At 38.9% G+C, this 20541-nt stretch overlaps 1 protein-coding gene across 2 annotated transcripts in view; it reads left to right on the top strand.

Annotated features, from left to right (window-relative positions):
- The window catches only part of PLCB1 (phospholipase C beta 1), a 731149-nt gene that overhangs the window by 13668 nt on the left and 696940 nt on the right, over positions 1-20541 (top strand). For both annotated transcript variants that reach the window (XM_047771691.1, XM_047771692.1), the window contains exon 2: positions 5559-5636. In XM_047771691.1, coding sequence (XP_047627647.1) covers positions 5559-5636 — 78 coding nt within the window. The remainder of the gene's footprint in view (positions 1-5558; positions 5637-20541) is intronic.

Here is a 20541-nt window from a genome sequence, read left to right as displayed (position 1 = left end):
GCGGTCCACCTCGCCCAGGACACTTTCTGACTGAGGAGAGTGCTGTGGTTTGTGGGCTGGTGCTTGACATTGGCTTTGAGGTTTAGGGTTATTGTTATATCAGATTTTCTGGGGTGTCCATAATAGAGTAGCACAGACTGAGGGGCTTAAACAACAGAAATGTATTTTCTCAGAGTTCGGAGGCTACAAATCTGAGATCAAGGTGTTGGTTCCTTCTGAGGACCCCGAGGGAAGAATCTGTTCCAGGTCTTTCTCGTTAGCTCGTAGGCCTTCTTCTCTGTATTGTCACATTATCTTCCCTCTGTATGTATCTGTGTCCAAAGTTCCTCTTTGTGTAGGGACACCAGTTGTATTGAATTAGGGCCCACCCTTATGACCTAATCCTCAGTGTAAAGATTGTCTCCAAATAGAGTTGCACTTTGAAGCACTGGGCTTAGGACTTGAACACATGAATTCCAGGGGGTGGGGGTGGGGTGAGGGATGAGAGGGAAAATTCAGTTCATTACACACCTGAACCTGGTAACTCAGAGGGTAGCGACATATTGGCTCTATTCAGATATTTGAAGAGTTGACCCTTGGAGAAGCAACTAGATTTGTTTTGTACTACGAGATGTTAAAACTAAATAGTAGCTGCATGTATGGAAAAAAAAAAATCTCAAAACTTTCTAGCTGGAATTATCTGACCAAGTTTGCTTTGTGAAAAAGACTTCCCTGTTAAGGAGAAAACTTATTTTCTCATGAAGGTCTAGAGCTGCACTGCCCAGTAGAAATAGAAAATAAGCCACTAGTGGAAATTTTAAATTTTCTTTGTCTGGTCCTACCCACAGTATGCAGAAGTTCTGGGGCCAGGGATTGAACCTGTGCCACAGCAGTGACCCAAGCCAAAGCAGTGACAATGCCAGATCCTTAACCTATTGAGCCACCAGGGAACTTGGAAATTCAAAATTTTTCTACCCTAAAACAAGTAAAAAGAAGCAGGTGGAGTTAATTTTAACAGTATCATTTATTTAACCCAGTATGTTTATTTAAATATATAATCAATATAAAAATTATTCATGGGTGACTTTCTTTCTTTCTTTCTTTCTTTTTTTTTTTTTTTGTCTTTTCTAGGGCCGCACCTGCAGCATGTGGAGGTTCCTAGGCTAGAGGTCCAGTTGGAGCTATAGCCACCAGCCTACGCCAGAGCCATAGCAACACAGGATCCGAGCCGCGTCTGCAACCTACACCACAGCTCATAGCAACATCAGATCCTTAACCCACTGAGTGAGGCCAGGGATCGAACCCACAACCTCATGGTTCTAGTCGGATTCGTTAACCGCTGAGCCACAATGGGAACGCCTCATGGGTGACTTTCTGGTTTTCATTTTCAGTCTTTCAAATCTTATAGTATATCTTAGCCAAACTGGCCATATTTCAAATGTTCTGTGGTCTCAGGTGAGCCCATATTCAGCACTGGTAGAAAACATGCCTTCTCAATCAGGGCCAGATCATCTCCAAAGAAATGAGAAATGGTTCTTGAGAGACAAAAAGTCTTCTTACTCTTGGGAGTTCCTGTCGTGGCTCAGCAGTTGACAATCCCGACTAGCCTCCATGAGGACGTGGGTTCAATCCCTGGCCTCGCTCAGTTGGTTAAGGATATGGCATTGCTGTGAGCTGTGGTGTAGGTTGCAGACTCAGCTCAGATCTTGCGTTACTGTGGCTCTTCCGTAGGCTGGAGGCTGCAGCTCTAATTGGACTTCTGGCCTAGGAACCTCCATGTGCCATGGGTGTGGCCCTAGAAAGATAAAAAAGACAAAAAATAAGTCTTCTTACTCTTTACTTTTTACTTTGTATAAAGCACAGATATACATACAGCATGTCAATAGATATTCAAGGTATCTGTCATATTAAAATTTCATGGAGGATGATTAGGAAAATAGGTGTTGAAGAAAGCTCTGTAGCAGGTCAGTAATGAAATAAGGTTGAGCAGTACTTGTGTAGAGCATGTCCTTGAGGTTTATTTCTATGTCTCTCTTGCTAGCTTAGCTAGGTTTCCCTAGACAAGTTATTTTACCTAAGCCTTAGCCTATTTATCTGTAAAATGGGGATAATGGTACTGTCTACCTCGTAAAATACTATAAATATTTTTAAAAATCCATTAAAAGTTCATACTGTGGTGACTGGCTCAGAACAAATGTTTAGGATGTGTCTATTATTATTATTATTATTATTATTATTGCCCCTTGTCCTGCTAGGGCCGCACCCACAACATATGGAGGTTCCCACGCTAGGGGTTTAATTGAAACTGTTGCTGCAGGCCTATGCCAGAGAATAGCAGCACCAGATCTGAGCCATGTCTGCGACCTACACCACAACTCACGGCATCGCTGGATCCTTAACCAAGTGAGCGAGGCCAGGGATTGAACCTAAAACCTTGTGGTTCCTAGCAGGATTCTTTCTGCTGAGCCATGATGGGAACTAGGTTGAGTGGCTGCATCGGTATAGGGTGAATATAGACACTGTGGCTATGTGGGAGGTGGGAAAAAAGCAGGTGGAATTGAAAATGGATATTCATGTATTTCTGGGTCAAATCCTGCCTTGCGTGGCAAGAATGCCAAGTTCCAGCTGATCTTGGAATGTTAGAAGTGATTATGGAGGAATAGGCAGGGAGCTGAGATAAATGATCATTTAGCAGAGGAACAGTGGCTAGAAGAGTGGGATTAAGAAAATATTGAACAAAGGAGCTTTAATTTTGAAGGAGAAGGAATAAGCCAGAAATAGCAGAATCTGAAACAGTAAGGCAGCCACAGTATTCCAAAATATAAATTTGAGCAGTTATACTCTGCTAACTTTAAATATTTGATTGTCTGGGATCCTTGCAATGAATTGTCACCAAAATTTCGATTAGAATCTCCTCACGCACTCTTGCCAGACACTCTGATAAAAAAAGGAACTGACCTGAGTATGATAAGTTACATCTATAAGTAACCAAATTTGCCTTGGAAGTGGGGATGCATATTCTGCAAAGTGTAATGGAAACTTTTATTTCTCCTGGCTTTAGAGGAGGAGGTGATGAAACAGTCATTGCAGCTGCAGTTCTGATTTGACCCCCTACACTAGGAACTTCCGTATGCTGCATGTGCGGCCCTTAAAAAAAAAAAAAGAATGAAAGTTAAGAATATCAGGATAAAACAGAATGGCAAAATTCCTCAAAAAATTAAATATAGTACTCTCTTATGATCTGGTTCTTCCACTTCTGGGTTTATATGGAAAAGAATTGAAAGCAGGGACTAAATAGGTATTCGTAGACCCAGGTTCATGAGAGCATTAGCCACAATAGCTGGAAAGTGGAAACAACCCAAATGTCCATCAGTGAATGACTGGATAGACAAAGTGATATATCCATATGATTGGATATTATTCAGTCTTAAAAAGGAAGGGGATTTTGACACATAGTACAACACAGATGAACCTTGAGCTCATTATGCTGAGTGAAATCAACCAGACACAAAAGAACATTTTTTGTATCATTGTATGATACACACACACTCACAGACACACACACACAATATTGTATGATTCTACTTATATGAAGTATCAAAGAGTAGTCAGATTCATAGATACAGAAAATAGAATGGTGATTGTCAGGGCCTGGGGGAGGAGAGAAGGGTGAGTTAGTGTTTAATGAGTGTGGGGTTTCAGGTAGGGAAGATGAAAAAGTTCTGGGAGTGGATAGTGGTCATGGTTGCACAGCAATGTGCAAGTTCTGAATGCCTCTGAACTTTACACTTAAAAATGATAAGTTTTGTCCCCATATATATTTACCACAATAAAAAAGAATTCCATGATAAACTTTCTTTTTTAAAAAATGATTTTCATTTTTTCTGTTATAGCTGGTTTACAGTGTTCGGTCAATTTTCTACTGTACGGCAAAGTGACCCAGTCACACACACACACACACACACACACGCACATATATATATATATATATATTCTTTTTCTCACATGATCCTCTCTCATGCTCCATCATAAGTGACTAGACATAGTTCCCTGTGCTATACAGCAGGATCTCATTGCTTAGCCATTCCAAAGGCAAGTGTTTGCATCCTATGATAAACTTTCATTTAATATTTTTCGTTTTAAAAGATTTTTATTAAAGTATAGCTGATTTACAGTGTTGTGCCAATTCCTGCTGTGCAGCAAAGTGACTTAGTCATACATATATATACATTCTTTTTTTAACTATTATTTTCCATCATGGTCTCTCCCAGGAGATTGGATATAGGTCTCTGTTCCTATACAGTAGTACCTCTTGTCTATCCATTCTATGTAATAGTTTGCATTTCTTAACCCCAAACTCCCAGTTCATCCTACTACTTCCCCCATCATTTAATATTTTAATGAATCAGCTTTTAAACATAATTCATTATAATAATAAATATTTTTATATTCAAGAATTGACACTTACCCAAATTATCCTATTTAATTTTCACCAAAAAACTCTGAGGGATTATTATTATCTTTTTTTTTTCAGTTGGTGGTTGTGTAAAATGAGGCACCAGGAGGAGACAGGCAGAGGTTTGAGCCCAAGGGGTTGATCTATAGAACCTGGTACTTATAATAAACCTTTCTATTGCACAAAAGCCATAAATCTGCTCTGCCCATCAGGAAGACAATCCCAAATCCCAAAATTATCCCTGCAAGTTCCAAATTTATTACAAGTCTTTTTAGATTAGATAGAGGTATGATATACCATAGTCATAATGTATATGAAAAAATGAAATAAACTGGTTATTTATGTCTCTTTAGAAAGTGCAATTCCTGCAAAGGTCCAAGTATTTCAGTATGAAAATCCATATCCAGTGACATGTGTTTTCTTGTGCAGATGGTATGCCTTTCTGAAAATTGCCAAAAGAAAGGAACACATATTTTAGAAATGTTTAATATTGTAATTGCAGTGCAGGCAGTTTTTGCTTTATAATATGCACGTTTTAAACTCAGAAGACAATTTGTCTATGTGGTTTTATTGCATGAAATTTAAATTTGGAACAATTTTACGTCTCTCTCTCTGAATATTTAGAAGATGACCTTATTTACTGTTACCTTGGAAACAGCAATGCCTAAATAATGCATTTACTCTCTTTAGTACAATTAAAAATGATTTTATAGAGCAAATGTAATTTAAAATAATACCCTTAAGCATGGATTTTAATTAATTTTAATCATATAAAATATGTAACGTTGTTTAGTGTTAAAATTATTTGGAAAACTAAATATAGATTTTTAATAGAAGGCATGACAGTGCCTTTAAAAATTTGCCTTAATCAATCTGTACGTGCATATTGGCCTCTTCCTTTATACATGATGTCCCAGTATTCTAATTATTAGTAAAGTACTTCAGTTATGTAATTACTAATCCTATGATGTTAAAGATACTGTGTTTATTATTTTTGAAATTTTTATTAATATATTGATGATCTTGGAGAAACTCTTAACATTTAGTACTTGTTAAGTAACAACCAGGTAGGACTTTCTACAATAGCATATATTGATATACATATATTTTCTTATATTTCTAGGACTCCACTATTGTCACTCCAATTATTTTGAGGACTGACCCTCAGGGATTTTTCTTTTACTGGACAGATCAAAACAAGGTAAGAAGTAAACCATGTCTTATTTTTTCCAGTTAGTTGCTGATTTGCAAAGGGTTTATCTTTCTATCCATTTCATGGATGACTTTTTGCAGTATATTTAAAGATTCTACTTAAAAAGAATATATAAGGTGGAAAAGTCTTGGGATTTTCCAAAGACTGTAGTTTGAAATATTAGATGTGCAAATTCTAGAATTTTCAGGACAAGAACATGGAGCTGTGAATTACCTTTGTTTTAGAGGGAACTTAGCCAGTATAACTGATGTAAGCCCCCCCCTCCAATACTACCCCCTAAAGAATGAAGAAAAATGGTGAGAAAGTCACTTTTGAGACTGGTGACTGTAACTGTGGCTTTTTGTTTCCTCTTCCTTCTCCCCTTTGCTGCTTATTAAGCAGGAATGTGGCCTTGATAACTTGTTCACATTAAAAAATCAAGGATAAGACTCCTTGAGCTTGTTTCTTCAACTTTTGGGAGTTTCTTCCCATTTTTGCTTTATGCCCACCATGTTATGGATTTAGAATCTCATTTATTATGAAACCAATTGAGATGATTCCCCATTGAATTATTAAAAAGTAGAATGTCTGCAGATCATAAGATTTATTTGGAGTTTAGCAGGCAGTTAGACAAGACTATTCATAGAAAGTGGTTATTATTTCAGTAGACAATGCTATGGTTCTGCACTTCAACTTACAAGGCCACAGACCACAGAATATTTTGGTCCTGTAAGTTCTGATACTTGGAAAGAGGGGAGAGGGCTAAATCCATACTGAGACCAATAAAATATGAAATTGTGATGCGCTCTTTGTCTTTTCACATCCTAGAGTTAGGTCCCTGAATCCAAGGTAACTGGTGTTTGTCAACCTAGCTTTCTGCCTTTCAAGGCAGTCTGGATTTTACCAGTGAGTAGTGGTATGGAAATTGCTCTGTGCAATGGCATGTTTGGGGTCAAGGTGGAGCCTGGGGAAACTCTTAGGATGTGGAAAGTAACATCTGGTCCATGGAGCCAGGCCTAAGTGGGTCTGTTCACATGTCATCCAAAAGGTAGATTTGAGCTCTGGGTCCCTGGAGTTATTTTCTGAATATGGGTGCCCTACAGTCATCTCTGGCCACAGATGTGGAGCTAAATAAACCATAGACCCCAAACTAATGTCAAAAAATGTCACTGAGTAAGATTTCATACTTACTGTTCATGTTTATTACTGGGTGTGTTAATCACTTTAGCTTTGACATTCTTTTTGGTTTCCTGCTGTTATGTATAAAACAATGGCTTGAAAGAGGTTTTTTTTTTTTTTTTTCCTCCTCACGGTTATTTTTAGAACTGTTGAAGCTATATTCATGAAAGATATATTTATAATGCCTAGAGCCTTTTTAAAGGCTGGGTATTTGTACAAGAGACTAAACTGTCAGTTTGATTTTTCAACTTGTAAATCATGCTTCTTTAAAAGCAACAGAAGGTATTTTGGAGTTTTTAAATAATTCATAGCAACTCAGTTAAGCTCCCCTTTAAGACCAATCATAAATATTTCTTTGCTTAAGAAAGAGTTTAGGACCAAAAGCTCTTTGATGTACCTCTATTGTTTGAAAATGTCTTTCGATTGTTTTATACGAACCATTTTCTCTTGGTTGCAGTGCTGTTTATGACCAATTGAAACACATAATGTGGTAGCCATACTTCTCTTTATTACTTTTCTTTTATGGGTATTAATCTTACAGTTCTAGCCAAGAGATGGTAATTTTGTTTTTCACTTTTTAAAATCATCCCTCAGTCACATGTCAGAGTTTGGGGGTTTATTTTTTAAGTGAATGATCACATATCAGTATCTCAAAGATGAGAGGATTTAAGAAAATAAATCAAACTTTGCGTGACTCCAAGCTTGTCATTTTCTTCTGGCTTTAAGCCCAGTCCTGGAGCCAGAACAAGTGAGTGTCTCCTACTGCTAGGAGACAGGGGCCTGTAAGTGGTATATTAGTGTAAATGAATGTGAGATAGTGCCTACACATTTGGGGTGACCTGCTGAGCTTTTAGTTCATGTTTTCGCATAAGGTTATTTGAAGGGATGGGCTGAATGTTACAATCACAGTGTTACTTAGAGCTCCACTTTCTTTAATGACACTTTCTTACCGTTTTTTTCTGACAATATTAGTAATGTGAATTTATCACATGTACTATAGAGATTATGTCTCAGAGGAAAAAATATACCTTTTTTTTAGTATTTTCAGACGTAATGTCAATTTCAAAAAAGAATAGAGTGTTACAGTAAATTTTGAGTAAAATATGTGGTCACTAAATAAATACATGTTGATATAAATTATTCTCCACAGGAAAAACAGTAATAAGCCTTCCATTTTATCAAGAAAGTTCACATATTATATTTTACTATTTCAGTATGCTCTTTCCTTTAGATAATTCTTATGATTGATTGACTTAAATTGCTTGTTTTTTCTCAAGAGGAAAAAACATAATCCCAAAAGGAAATAAATGATATTCCCTTATTATTATTACTTTTCCTTTTAAGGAAAAATGAGGGCATTGAATAAAATGAATATTAAATTAACATTACACCTTAGCTTAGAGCCCAAGCTAAGATTTAGCGGCACACTTAATTTATGCACCCATATAATATTATAATAGTCTATCATTTTGTTGAAGTCAGTTTGTTCTTTTTTTCTAGATATGTACTAAGTGGAGGCATATTAAACAGCATTTTAAAGGCCAAAACCTGTCCCAAAAAAGTAAAAAAAAAAAATTTTGGAAAGAAAACAGGTGGTTGTTACCATAATTTCGTACGTTTTAAAAAAATTATTGGCATAAGCTGACTTAGAAAAAATTTCGTTTGTGTATGTCGTGTTAGTTTCAGGTGTATAGCAGATTAAATCAGTTGTACATATACATATACCCATTCCTTTCCAGATTCTTTTCCCATATAGGTTGTTGCACAGCACTAAGGAGACTTTCCTGTGCTATGCAGTAGGTCCTTGTTGATTATTTTATATATAGTAGTCATCTGAAAAAATATACTTTTAAAGTTTATCCCCTGATTTCCCCTTTCCCTCGGGGTTTTTGCATGAGTTGGGAAGCTTGCTTTGCCATCTGTGTGATGGGCCTCTCTTCTCCCTGGAGCTTCTTCTTTTTTCTTTGTTCATCTTTCTCCTTCGTCCCTGAAGCCTGTGCTGAAGTGTTTTGATTCATGATTGCCTGAAGCCTAGCCTGCTCAGAGGCGAGCTGAGTGGCTTAAGAAGTGGCTTCTGACAGTATTAGGAATGTGAATTTATACATGTACTGGGCAAAGAATATCATTATAAGATCTTTCTTGTTATAGCACAGGAGGGGGATCTTACATTTAACAGTGTCTTATCCGTGTCCTCTCTCCTGTCGAGGCCACATGATACCATTGAACCACCAATTTCAAGCCCCTGGTTTCACTCTCTAGGAACATTGACATGCTTCCTTCTGTATCCCCTCCTTCGATTTGTCACCATAGAAATGATAGGCGGCAAAGACGACAGACAGCTCAGGTGATAGATTTAGGAATTAAAAACCAGAGCTGGCAAGTGATTTTTAGGTAGCAGAAATGTGCTTTGATGAAACCTTGAAAGAAATGTTTGGGGTTGGTGGGAACAGATAAATATGAACACTATCTTAAGGGATAAGTGTTCTTACCTTGTACCAGCTCTGGGCTCCTTTTAGTCATTCTTTCCCTTTTATTCTTGGCTCTGTAAATCTTATTGACTGTAATTAGCGAAAATGAGTTTCTGAATATGACTATTTTAAGCATGGTTGTTTTTCCTCTGTCAGTGTGTTATGTAAAGAGGACCAGTTTATTTGTAATCGTGAGTGAGAAGGGGTTCCTTAATAGCCTGCATTAGGCTATGCCTTTTCTTTGGAGCTATGCCATATCAGGACCACAAACCAAAATGGGAAGTGTTAGCCATGAAAACCATGTTTATTACAAGAAGACTCTCTGTCAGAGCTAAAAAAAAAAAAAAAAAAAGGTCAGTGGCTCATCAAAACATATCCTGCTGGAATATGAAACAAAGTAAACCTTTGCCTTGCAACTTGATGCCCTATATCTGTGCAGAGGTTGGTGTAAAAATAAAACTAGTCATTACTCTTTCCAATCCAAGAAGTTCAATATAGTTCAGCAAACCTTTCCTCAGAACCCTAAATAAGAGCTTGGGGATGGGGAGGAGGAACACATCATTAAATTAAAAAGGAAGAGGAGGAAAAATTTTTAAGTGAAGGATTCCTAGTGCATTGTCTTTTTCTGTGTTACCGATATTATTTATTTTTGATTTTGTGGATAATAAGACAAATAGGTTCTTTTGGCAAGAGAATAAAGCATACTAATGTCCTCCACTATTGACCCCAATTCTAGTGTCTCTCCAGAGTTACCTCTAGTAACAGCTTCCTAGTGTCTTTCCAGGTGTCTTTTTAATGAATACAGTAATTATGGAAATATTTCATTTTGTTTTGTTTATACCCATTTGTACCCTAAATAACAGCATATCATTTTTACTGTTCCACACACTTACTTTTTTACTTTATAGTATGTCTGATAGAACATTTCATCTAAGTACATGTGTATCCACCTTATTCTTTTATTATTTTTTTTTTAATTTTTTTTTTGTCTTTTTGCCATTTCTTGGGCCGCTCCCGTGGCATATGGAGGTTCCCAGGCTAGGGGTCTAATCGGAGCTGTAGCCACAGGCCTATGCCAGAGCCACAGCAATGCGGGATCCGAGCCGCATCTGCAACGTACACCATAGCTCATGGCAACGCCGGATCGTTAACCCACTGAGCAAGGGCAGGAATTGAACCCGCAACCTCATGGTTCCTAGTCGGATTTGTTAACCACTGCACCACGACGGGAACTCCTTATTATTATTTTTTATTTATTTAATTTATGTCTTTTTTGGCCACCTTGCTGCATATGGAGTTCCCTGGCCAGGGATCAGATCTGTGTAGCAACACTGGATCCTTTAATCTACTGTAATGAGCTGGGGACTGAACCTGCGTCCTGGTGCTGCAGAGACACTGCCAATCCTGGTGTACCACAGTGGGGACGCCTTTTATTATTATTATTATTTGAAAAAATTTTATTTGATTTTATGTATAGTTGGTTTTACCTTATTCTTTTAAATTATTCTAGCATAAGTTATGGAAAAGATTACCACATTTTGTTTAACAATAAAATTTCTCTTTGATGGGAGTTCCCATTGTGGTGCAGCAGAAAAGAATCTGACTAGGGTCCATGAGGATGCGAGTTTGATCTCTGGTCTCTCTCAATGGGTTTGGGATCCAGTGTTGCCGTGACCTGTGGTGTAGGTCACAGATGCAGCTCGGATCCCACGCTGCTGTGGCTGTGATGTAGGCTGACAGCTAGAGCTCTGATTTGACCCCTAGCCTGGGAACATACATGCGCTGCATGTGCAACACTAAAAAGCAAAAAAAAAAAGAAAAAAAAATTCTCTATGATGGACTCTTGGTATTTGTCTTTTTCTAGTATGGGGCTACAGAAAACTATTCTATAGAGTAGTAGTCAGCCTTGTGTATCCCTCTCAGAGTATATGGGTCAGGCATCCCAGAGGTAAATGTTCAGAAGTACAGTTGCTGATTGAAGGCTATATATATCCTAAATGTTAGTTAATGGTTGTGTCGTTTTATAACTTTGCCAGTATTGTGTGAGAGGAACTATTTCCTCAAACTCCACCAATGCTATTAAGAAACAATTTTTGTCAATCTGATGCAATCATTGTGTCTTTGCTCAAATTTGTATTACCTGATTTGCTAGTGAGCTGTGTAAATTTTCATACATTTATGGACAATTTCTGTTTTCCCTCACAAGAATTACCTACTTCAGTTCCTTGCCTTGTGTGGAGAGTTGTCTGTATATTCTGAATGTTAATCCTTTAGCTGTTAGGGGTGTTGCAAGTACTTTCTTCCTGTCTGTGGCTTGTCTTTGAATTCCTTAACTTTTAACTTATGCCTGGCAAAAGATGACTTGACATTTTTCAACATTGATATCTTCACATTTCAACCTTTTTTTTTTCTTTTTGCTTCATTTATGTCTTTTCTTCCTTGGGCTCCTCATAGCCAGTGTTATTATTAGTTTAGATTTTTAATTCATGTATCCATTTGGGATGCTCTGACAAACCACCATAGACTGGGTAGTTTATGAATGACACACATTCATTTCTCACAGTTTAGGAGGCTGGAAGTCCAAGACTAGGGTGCCAGCATAGTCCAGTGAGAAGCCTCCTCCGGGTTGTAGGCAGGAGGGACTAAGGATCTCTCTGCAACCTCTCTTATAAGGGCCCTAATCCCATGCAGGAGGACTCTGCCCTCAGGACCTAATCACCTCCTATGGGCTCATCTCCTAATACCATCCTTGAGCATTAGATGTTTAATATATGAGTTTGGCATGGGGGGTGGGAGTGGGGACATAAACATTCAGACCAGAGCAATCATGTAATCTATTTTGAGGACCAGTGTGAAGTTGGGCTCTAAATCTAATTTCTTGCAATGATTAGTCTTCAAATGGTGGCTCCCTGTTCTTTCTGGCTAGAGCCAGCTATGACAGCACCCTCCCTCCTTTAGCTTTCTTGAGGATGTGGCGGGGCGGGGGGAGCCTCAGTGGCAGGTTGACCTGAGGAGATGCTCCCATTTCACTCCTAGGGCTGACACCTCGCCCACCTGGTTTAATGGTCCAGATCTACTCCTGTTTTTTTGTTGTCATTTTGTTTTGTTTTTGCTTTTTAGGGCCACACCTGTAGCATATAGAAGTTCCCAGGGTAGGGGGCGAATCAGATGCTGGTCTACATCACAGCTACAGCAACTCAGGGTCCGAGCCACATCTGCAACCTGCACCACCGCTCACAGAACACCAGATCCTTAATCCACTGAGCGAGGTCAGGGATTGAACCCTCATCCTCATGGATCCTCGTCAGGTTCGTCAACAGCTGAGCCACGAAGGGAACTCCTCCTCCTGTGTTTTAATGCCTGTGAGTTTCTGGGATGTCATTTCCAACTTCATTTTTATTCCATTTTTTTCTTCTGCCTTCCATGCTTTCTGTTTCAACAAGTACAGCCCTTTCTGTTTGTCCATGATCCTAGCTTATAGACATAAATTTACACCTGCATATCCAGTCATTTCTTGGGACTCAGGACAGGAGGAGGGTACCACCACCTGCACCATCTGCCATCATGTTCTGTGCTGTGATTTTGCATGAGGCAGCCCTTTGAGATCCTTGTAGAGTGATGATTAAGTTTCTGTTAATGACAGATATTGACTGCCGCAATGGTTATCTTAAATTTCTATATGGAGTTCAAAAGCAAAATTTAAAAATTAAATATTTGCATTAGACAAAGTGACTTTTTCAGTATAAAAGTCCAGAGTACAAAAATATTTAAACGGATGCATCATAAACCTCTACAAGAAAATCTAGCAATATTATGTTAAAAAAAAAAGTCTGGCTTTCATAAAGAACCACCAGACACCCCAGATTTCATTAATCGTTGTTTAGCAATGGCACTTCCTCTTTCATACACACACACTTTTCTAGTATATCCCAGAAATATAAATTTTGAACTTTGTTGTCTGTGGAAAATGGGGCAAGACACTCAGTAGTTGTTTGAGTGTAGTGATGTGATTCTAAATGAAGAAGATCAAATCTATTCACTTTTATTTGGTAGCTTCCCCCAAACCCTGAAACAGTAACTGTTTTACCCTGGAAAACAGTGAAGGGCCTGTGAGTTTTGTTCTTGGAGGGCTGGGATCCTTGCTTGGCCTGGAGCAGTGCACCAGTCATGGCCAACAAACCAGCAGCATCCGTGGACTAAGCCTTTTCCTTCACCCTCCTTGAATTTCTTTCACATAAAGAAATTAATAGAGCACACATGGCACACAGTCTAAACTCAGGTCCTTACTATTCCTGAGGCTGGGAGTTGGACCTCAGTGGCCAGCATTTGCATTCCTTTGCCATCCGTGTCGCATTGTCTGAAAGTTCCTGGGAATTAACACCCACTGGACCAAAAAAAGTTTGATGGGCGAATACCAAGTTTCCCTCAAGTTCCAGGCTTTCAGTTTTCTCCCAGCCTGCTTCCAGGGACCAAAAGCCCATTTACTCTCAGTGGTAACTGACTTGAAACATCCTTTGTGGGCTTCCTTCCTTTCCTGTCTTGATTCCCCACGTGTCCTGGATCTACCTCTAAAATAAACTCATTTTGCTAGAATCCTTGGTTAGGAACCACTTAACATGGATGCTTCATGGGTTACAATTTAATATTGATGCCTCATAATTAAGGGCATGAAAAGGATTACTAAGTAAGAGGCCCTGAGACCTGTTACATACTTTGTTTTAAGCCAGGGAGGTTTCCTTCCTTCCTTTCTTCCTTTTATAGGGCCACAGCATATGGAAGTTCCCAGGCTAGGGGTCAAATCAGAGCTGCGGTTGCTGGCCTACACCACAGCTATGGCAACACCAGATCTGACCTGCATCTGCTACCTACACCACAGCTTGTGGCAATGCTGGATCTTTTACCCACTGAGTGAGGCCAGGGATTGAACAGCCTCCTCATGGAGACTATGTCGGGTCCTTAACCCACTGAACTCAAGGGAGATTTTCCTGAGTCTTCATTTGGGAGCCTGGAACTGGAGGTTGGACATATATGGGTTGGAGTTCTAGTTCTCCCTCATATTCCATGAGTCATGTCTGATGAATCTCTTCAACCGTCAAAGTCTCAGTTTCCTCATCTGTAAGATGGGGTATTACTTTCTCCGAGTTCCCGTTAAGTGTGATACATGGAGTCCTTAGCATTAGGCGCTAGTACTATGTAAACTCAGTCTTCCTGGTGTCTTCATTTACATTTTAATTTTTAAATTAGATATTTAAATTTCAGTTTTCCTGAGAACTGATTGACCAGATTGTGAGATAATTAAAGGCACATCATGGTGATTTAATATATGTATACATTGTGAAAGGACCCTTCTTCCTCTAGTTAATTAGAGCGTCTGTCACCTACCTCACTTATTTTTCTTATTTTCTTGTATGTGTGAGAACGTTAAGGTTCTACCCTCTTAGCAAATTTCAGTACATAATACAGTGCTATCAGCTATCATCACCATGTTATACATTGGATCTTCAACCCTTATTCATTTTATACTTGGAAGTTTGTAACCATTTACCAAACACTCCCTAGTTTCCCCATACCCGAGCCCCTGGCAACCACTTTTCTACTTTCTGTTCTGTCTGATCTCCCTCCCCCTTTTTTTTTTAAGTTTAACATCTACGTGGTACCATGCCATATTTCTCTCTCTCTCTCTCTATGGCTTTATTTCACCTGGCATAATGCCTTCAGTGTCCATTGTGGTGGCTTCTATTATTGGTATATAACAATGAGTCTCTGACTAAGCAGTTTGTCCCTAACTAAAATGTTAGGGACCATAAATGTGCTGTTTTGAAAGCCAAGTGACCATCTATTTACATAGATTTTAAAAATCTTTTTTTCTTCTTCAAGATGAAAGTGACTTGTTTTCTGTTTAGACTCTGCTCTTTTGATCTAAAGCATTGAAGCTTAGGTCTCTTTGGGCAAACAAGATGTTTATTTATGTATTTCATAATGTTTCAGGAAGAGAATCATGGAGAGCAAAAGAGGGGATTTATTGTTTCAAAGTCTTTTCCTCTGAGGATAATTCACTAATAAACACTCCATCATGGGTGAAAGGTTTTTGACTCTCGGGAATCTGAATCATCTTATGGAATAATCTTTAAGATGATTTAAAAGTCTTGGATGGGAGAAAATGCTATTATTCACAAGAATTGGACTCTACCATGGTTGTTTGTGTCGTTTTGCCTGAGATCATTACTTTGGGATGATCACTGCTGTAGTGGCACCAGGCAGCTCCCCCTCCTCCATGCTGATCAGACCCTTAGAGATGAAACGTTCTGTGTCTGTGAGTGTAGTTTAGATTGTCAGTGGTTTGTTGGATAACTGAGGAAGAAGCCTCTTCTCATCAAATCCACTTTGAGATGAAGCTTGATTTATTCTCAATACCTACCTTCTTTTCACTGCCATGAGTCCCAAAGATTTTGCCTCAATGAACTGTAGCTGGTGTAGGATAACCAAATGTTGTGATTGCTTAGCCTATGTCGATGCAATTGAAGAAAACATTAGGATGGAGGCTTTTAGAAGGTTGTGATTCATGTTTCTTTAGGGAATGTGTTTTAAAATCAGGCTGATTATTATGAAATGGAATCATTGCACTTTCTTTGGAGTCATTTTTAGGGTATAAGTGCATTAGTATGATTTCCATGTCATTGTCACAGCGCTTCATCATGCCAATAACAGCAGTGTTCATTTGAATACATTATAACCAGAGTTTAGAAACATATAACACCCTGGCTTTAATTCAAACTCCATTACTCCTAATATAATTAATTACAAAATTATGCCTCAGCTTTATGAGCTGCTTATATTTAGCTCTTCCTAGTCTTGTAGTAGAAATTAAGTTGGATGCTTTCCATGCTATAAAGTTATTATGATGAGATATTTGTACCTTTTGATACAAAATTAGTTTGAGACACTGGATTAAAGGAATGTGTAGAGGAAATACATTTTGTATATTGCTCATAATTTTATTTCTTGTTATGTGGAAAACCCATTTGCCCTTGTTGTGAGTAGAATTCCCAGATATGTGGTATTGACACAATGTCACACTCCTTTGCTTGAATTATAGATGTTGTAGATAGAGTGAGCATATTTGGTTGACCTGTAGTTCATTTTCTTGCCAATCCCAAATTGTTTGACCCAACTGATGAGGTTCTTGTCAATTTTTATATTAAATCATCAAGACAAGCCCTCTTTTTCCTTCTGATAAAATAAATGGAGCTGGACAGTTGAATTCTTCAGCATTTACCCCAATAAAAATAGACTAAAATAAAAATATGACTATTTTCCATTTTTCACATTTAACTATTTTATTTAAGTTATTTTAAAAGTCAAAAACATAGGAAGTTCCTATTGTGGCTCAGTGGTAACAAGCCCAACTAGTATCTCTGAGGATGTGGGTTCGATCCCTCACCTTTCTCAGTGGGTTAAGGATCCCTCTTTGTCATGAGCTGTGGTGTAGGTTGCAGATGTGACTTAGATCCTGTGTGGCTGTGGCTGTGGCCAGCAGTTGTATTTCTGATTAGACCCCTAGCCAGGGAACTTCCATATGCCACAGGTATGGCCCTAAAAAGCAAAAAAAAAAAAAAAAAAAAGACAAAACATAAATTTTAAACAACCGACTTATTGGGAAGTTAGTTTCACATTATAACTAAGGCTTTTTTCATATTCACTAATTCAGTTGGCACATATCTTTTAATTACTGTTATTGTTATCACCGTTATCATCACTACCAGTAATAAAAACCACATGTATAGTGTTTTCTACATGCCAGGCACTGCTCTAATATGTGTGCATGCACACATCTGTGCATCACGCACGCACACACTCTCTTTCTCTCTTACCTAATCATTTCCATGAACCTGTGAGGCCAGGGCTCACAGGGCTGGTTTCATCCCCATTTCCAGGTCAGGACATTGATGTGCACACGCAGGTTGGGTAATGACCCCTCGTCATGCAGTTCATTAATAGAACCCAGGCAATCTGGCTGTGTGTCCTAGCTCTTAACTTTTTGCTTTTGAAAGAAGCTGTTTAATTTATAAAGTTAGATTTCTCTGTGAGATGTATTTCCCTTAGATTTGTTAGAAAAGAAACCTCAGCAGGCGTGTTGCACATGCAAGGAAAAGGTAAATGACATGAAGTGATTCTCAGCTTGGGCTGGACATGGAAACATTGAAGTCACCTAGGGGAGCTTGAAAAATGCTGATGCCTGTACCCCACTCCAGAGTGTCTGATTTAATTGCTTTGGGGTGCAGTCAGGGCATTAGATAATGATGATGATTTTGGAAGGCTCCTCATTTGATAATAATGTGCAGCCCAGGTGAACACCTACAGGAAGCAAGGTGACATCACAAATCACTTTTGTGAACTTCCTTAGGCGTGGTGCTCACTTCACTCCCTTTCCTATCAGTGGCCTCATTTCAATTAGAAGTCAGGCTCAACTTGAGCACACAGAGGCCCTACAAGATTCTGAATCATTTAGCTATGATTGAATAACATTCCCTATGCTATACTTAGGAAGGCAGAAAAGTACTAGCATTTTCTAGAAAGATTCTCAGTACCCATTTTTGAATCAAAATAGATATTTACGTTGTGTTCTGTTGATTAAAAGTCATTTAATTTTCCATTCCCTGAATGTCCCAAGTGTTCGCTCTTTGTTTTATTCTTACCAGAAATGTGTTTGGCATTCAGGTCCTATTTATTACCTTTTCTGTTTATGTTTTCTGACCCTCTATGAAACGAAGTGACTGTTTGAATTCCACATTTAAATAGCTGCACGTTTGAATAAGCTAATGTGGTTTTTAAAATGATTCTCTGTAATTATTTTATTTGCTATCTTAAATTTGTATTGTGGATACCAAAGTGGGTATCATCTTGGTAAATTATAACATCATATCATTTAAAAAATTAATTTGTAGGAATCTTTCCTTTATTGACATATAAACCCAGCAGGGACATGAGAGAGAGTCAAGTCATATACAGATCAGATAGGAAACTTGTGGTATAATCACATCTACATGATAAATTGGAGTGGTAAAATTTATGTTTCTCACAGTTCCTGCCGTGGCACAGTGGGTTAAGGTTCTGGCATTGTCCCTGTGCTGGTGTGGATTTGATTCTCACCTCATGCAGTGGGTTAAGGATCTGGTGTTGCTGCAGCTGTGGTGTAGGTCACAGCTCTGGCTCAGATTTGATCCCTGGCCCAGGAACTTCCATATGCCGCAGGTGTAGCCAAAAAAAAAAAAAAAAATCGTGTTTCTCCCATAAGAATTTTTGGTTCTCACTTCTGTTTCCCTTAGGAACATGGATTGTAATGAGAATGATTTTGCATGGGATTTCTCTTTAGTGTTGTGTGCGGTGAACAGTGCCTGTGTTTGAAGTGAATGCCTCAATGATAAGTTTTATGGGGCAGAACTAGTTGCTATGCTAAGAAACTAAGGGCTGTGCTGATATCCATAATGGGCTCTATTTTTAGATGAACATGTGCTCCTATAACGTGGCTTCATTATGCAAGAAGCTGGTGGTTTCAGTGCCACATGTGAATATTGAGACCTTCAATGATCAGAGGAGATGGAACTTGTGCCGGTGAAATTTTCCTCTGTTTTAGCTCTTACGTATTTCATGACAAGAAGGAAAGATTAAAAACAAAACAAACAGATTAACATATACACACTACCATATATAAAATAGATAATCAGGAAGGACATACTGTATAACATACTGTATAACATACTGTATAAAACATACTCAATGTTTTGTAATAACCTAGAAGGGACAAGAATCTGAAAAAATATATACATATATATGTGTGTAACAGAATTACTTTGCTGTACACCTGAAACTAACACTAGATTGTAAACCAAATATACTTCAGTAAACAAAATTCTAAAACAATTTCAGCTTTATGGTATTTGTACGGTGAGTTCTTCTAGCAGCTGACACCAAGATAGAGATCCAAGCTCAAGTAGGTTATTTGGAAGGTGGCCCCAGGCAGTGTGGACATAGCAGTGGGAAAGTGAGGCAGGCAGGGGGAGGCTGCCCAGAAAGGGTAGATTATCACATGGTTTACACTCTGGGCAATGGAAGCTCCATCCCTCTGGGGAGCTCTGGGGGATAGTATGGAACACACCTCAGAATTATCCCAACAGAGGGCCAAGAGGGCTGTGGTACTTAGCTACTAGTTCCCGCCTGTCAGTGTTTGAGGGCAGCTCTTCCCCACACTATTAAATTCTCAGTACTTCTGCCAGCCCCTCTCAATGACCAGGGGGCCTCCAGACTAATGGCCCCAGGCTTCAAGAAAGCCCTCAGACATAGTTGCAACTGGAAGCTGTCAGAGGGCAGACAAGAGAACACATAGCCACCAGCAACAGCTACCCTGAAGGCTTTAATTTTCAGGTCAGACTTATTACCTCTCTACTACAGTTGCAAATAGGAGGTGAAACCCATTCCCAGGCAGACATCTTGCTTGGCTTGCACAAGAAGTTAACATGTAAAGGCCAACATGAAAAAATTATGGGGGTTCATAAAAATCTGAATTTCTCAGAAAATCAGAAGGCCTGCCAGCACAAGTTGACACACCCTCATGACCATGTTTGTCCACCTGCTTCAGACAGGGCGTGTGGTATCCAGGAGGCCACAGTCCTCACCAGGCCAGCCCGCCTACCTCACTGACATGATCCCTTGGGCTCATTTCGACTTTTAAGTAGAAATTATCAGTTCTCTGTGGCAACATCCTTTTCTGGAAGCCTCAATAAGCTAATGATTACAAAGCTTCCTATGGAATGAAGTCCATTCTGTCACAATGGGCCTGTTGGATTGCTGTGGTGTAAAGACTGATTTTACAGTGGAAAAATGGCTCAAGGTCAGCAAATCCAGGCCCTGCTCATAACTGCCATAAGAAAAGCAATTGATGCTCTAAGCCCCTCTGTGAAATATGGATTTGAAGTGTGTGAGCCCTGAGGTCACTCAGCTTTAAAAGGCTATTATTCCAAAGTGACTTTCACATGGCATTGTGCTAGGTAAAATTTATAAATATGACTCCTTGGCAAATGATTTTGTGTGGAATTAGGCCATTAATCTATGGGAAATAAAAATGGTGGGCTCTGGGGCACCAAGGAGAATGACTTCCCCTTGCGGAATGAACGGGATTAGCTTTATCCTCAGCTCAAGGCAAAGGGCACTGACTGGTTTAGCCAACTAGTGTAACCAACCTTTTCCCCATGATAGAGCTGTACTGCCCA

The sequence above is a fragment of the Phacochoerus africanus genome, chromosome 3 (assembly GCF_016906955.1).
Source record: "Phacochoerus africanus isolate WHEZ1 chromosome 3, ROS_Pafr_v1, whole genome shotgun sequence".
NCBI classification, from domain to species: Eukaryota; Metazoa; Chordata; class Mammalia; order Artiodactyla; family Suidae; genus Phacochoerus; species Phacochoerus africanus.
The sequence above is the reverse complement of the archived record's forward strand: the minus strand, read 5'-3'. Positions and strand labels throughout refer to the sequence as shown.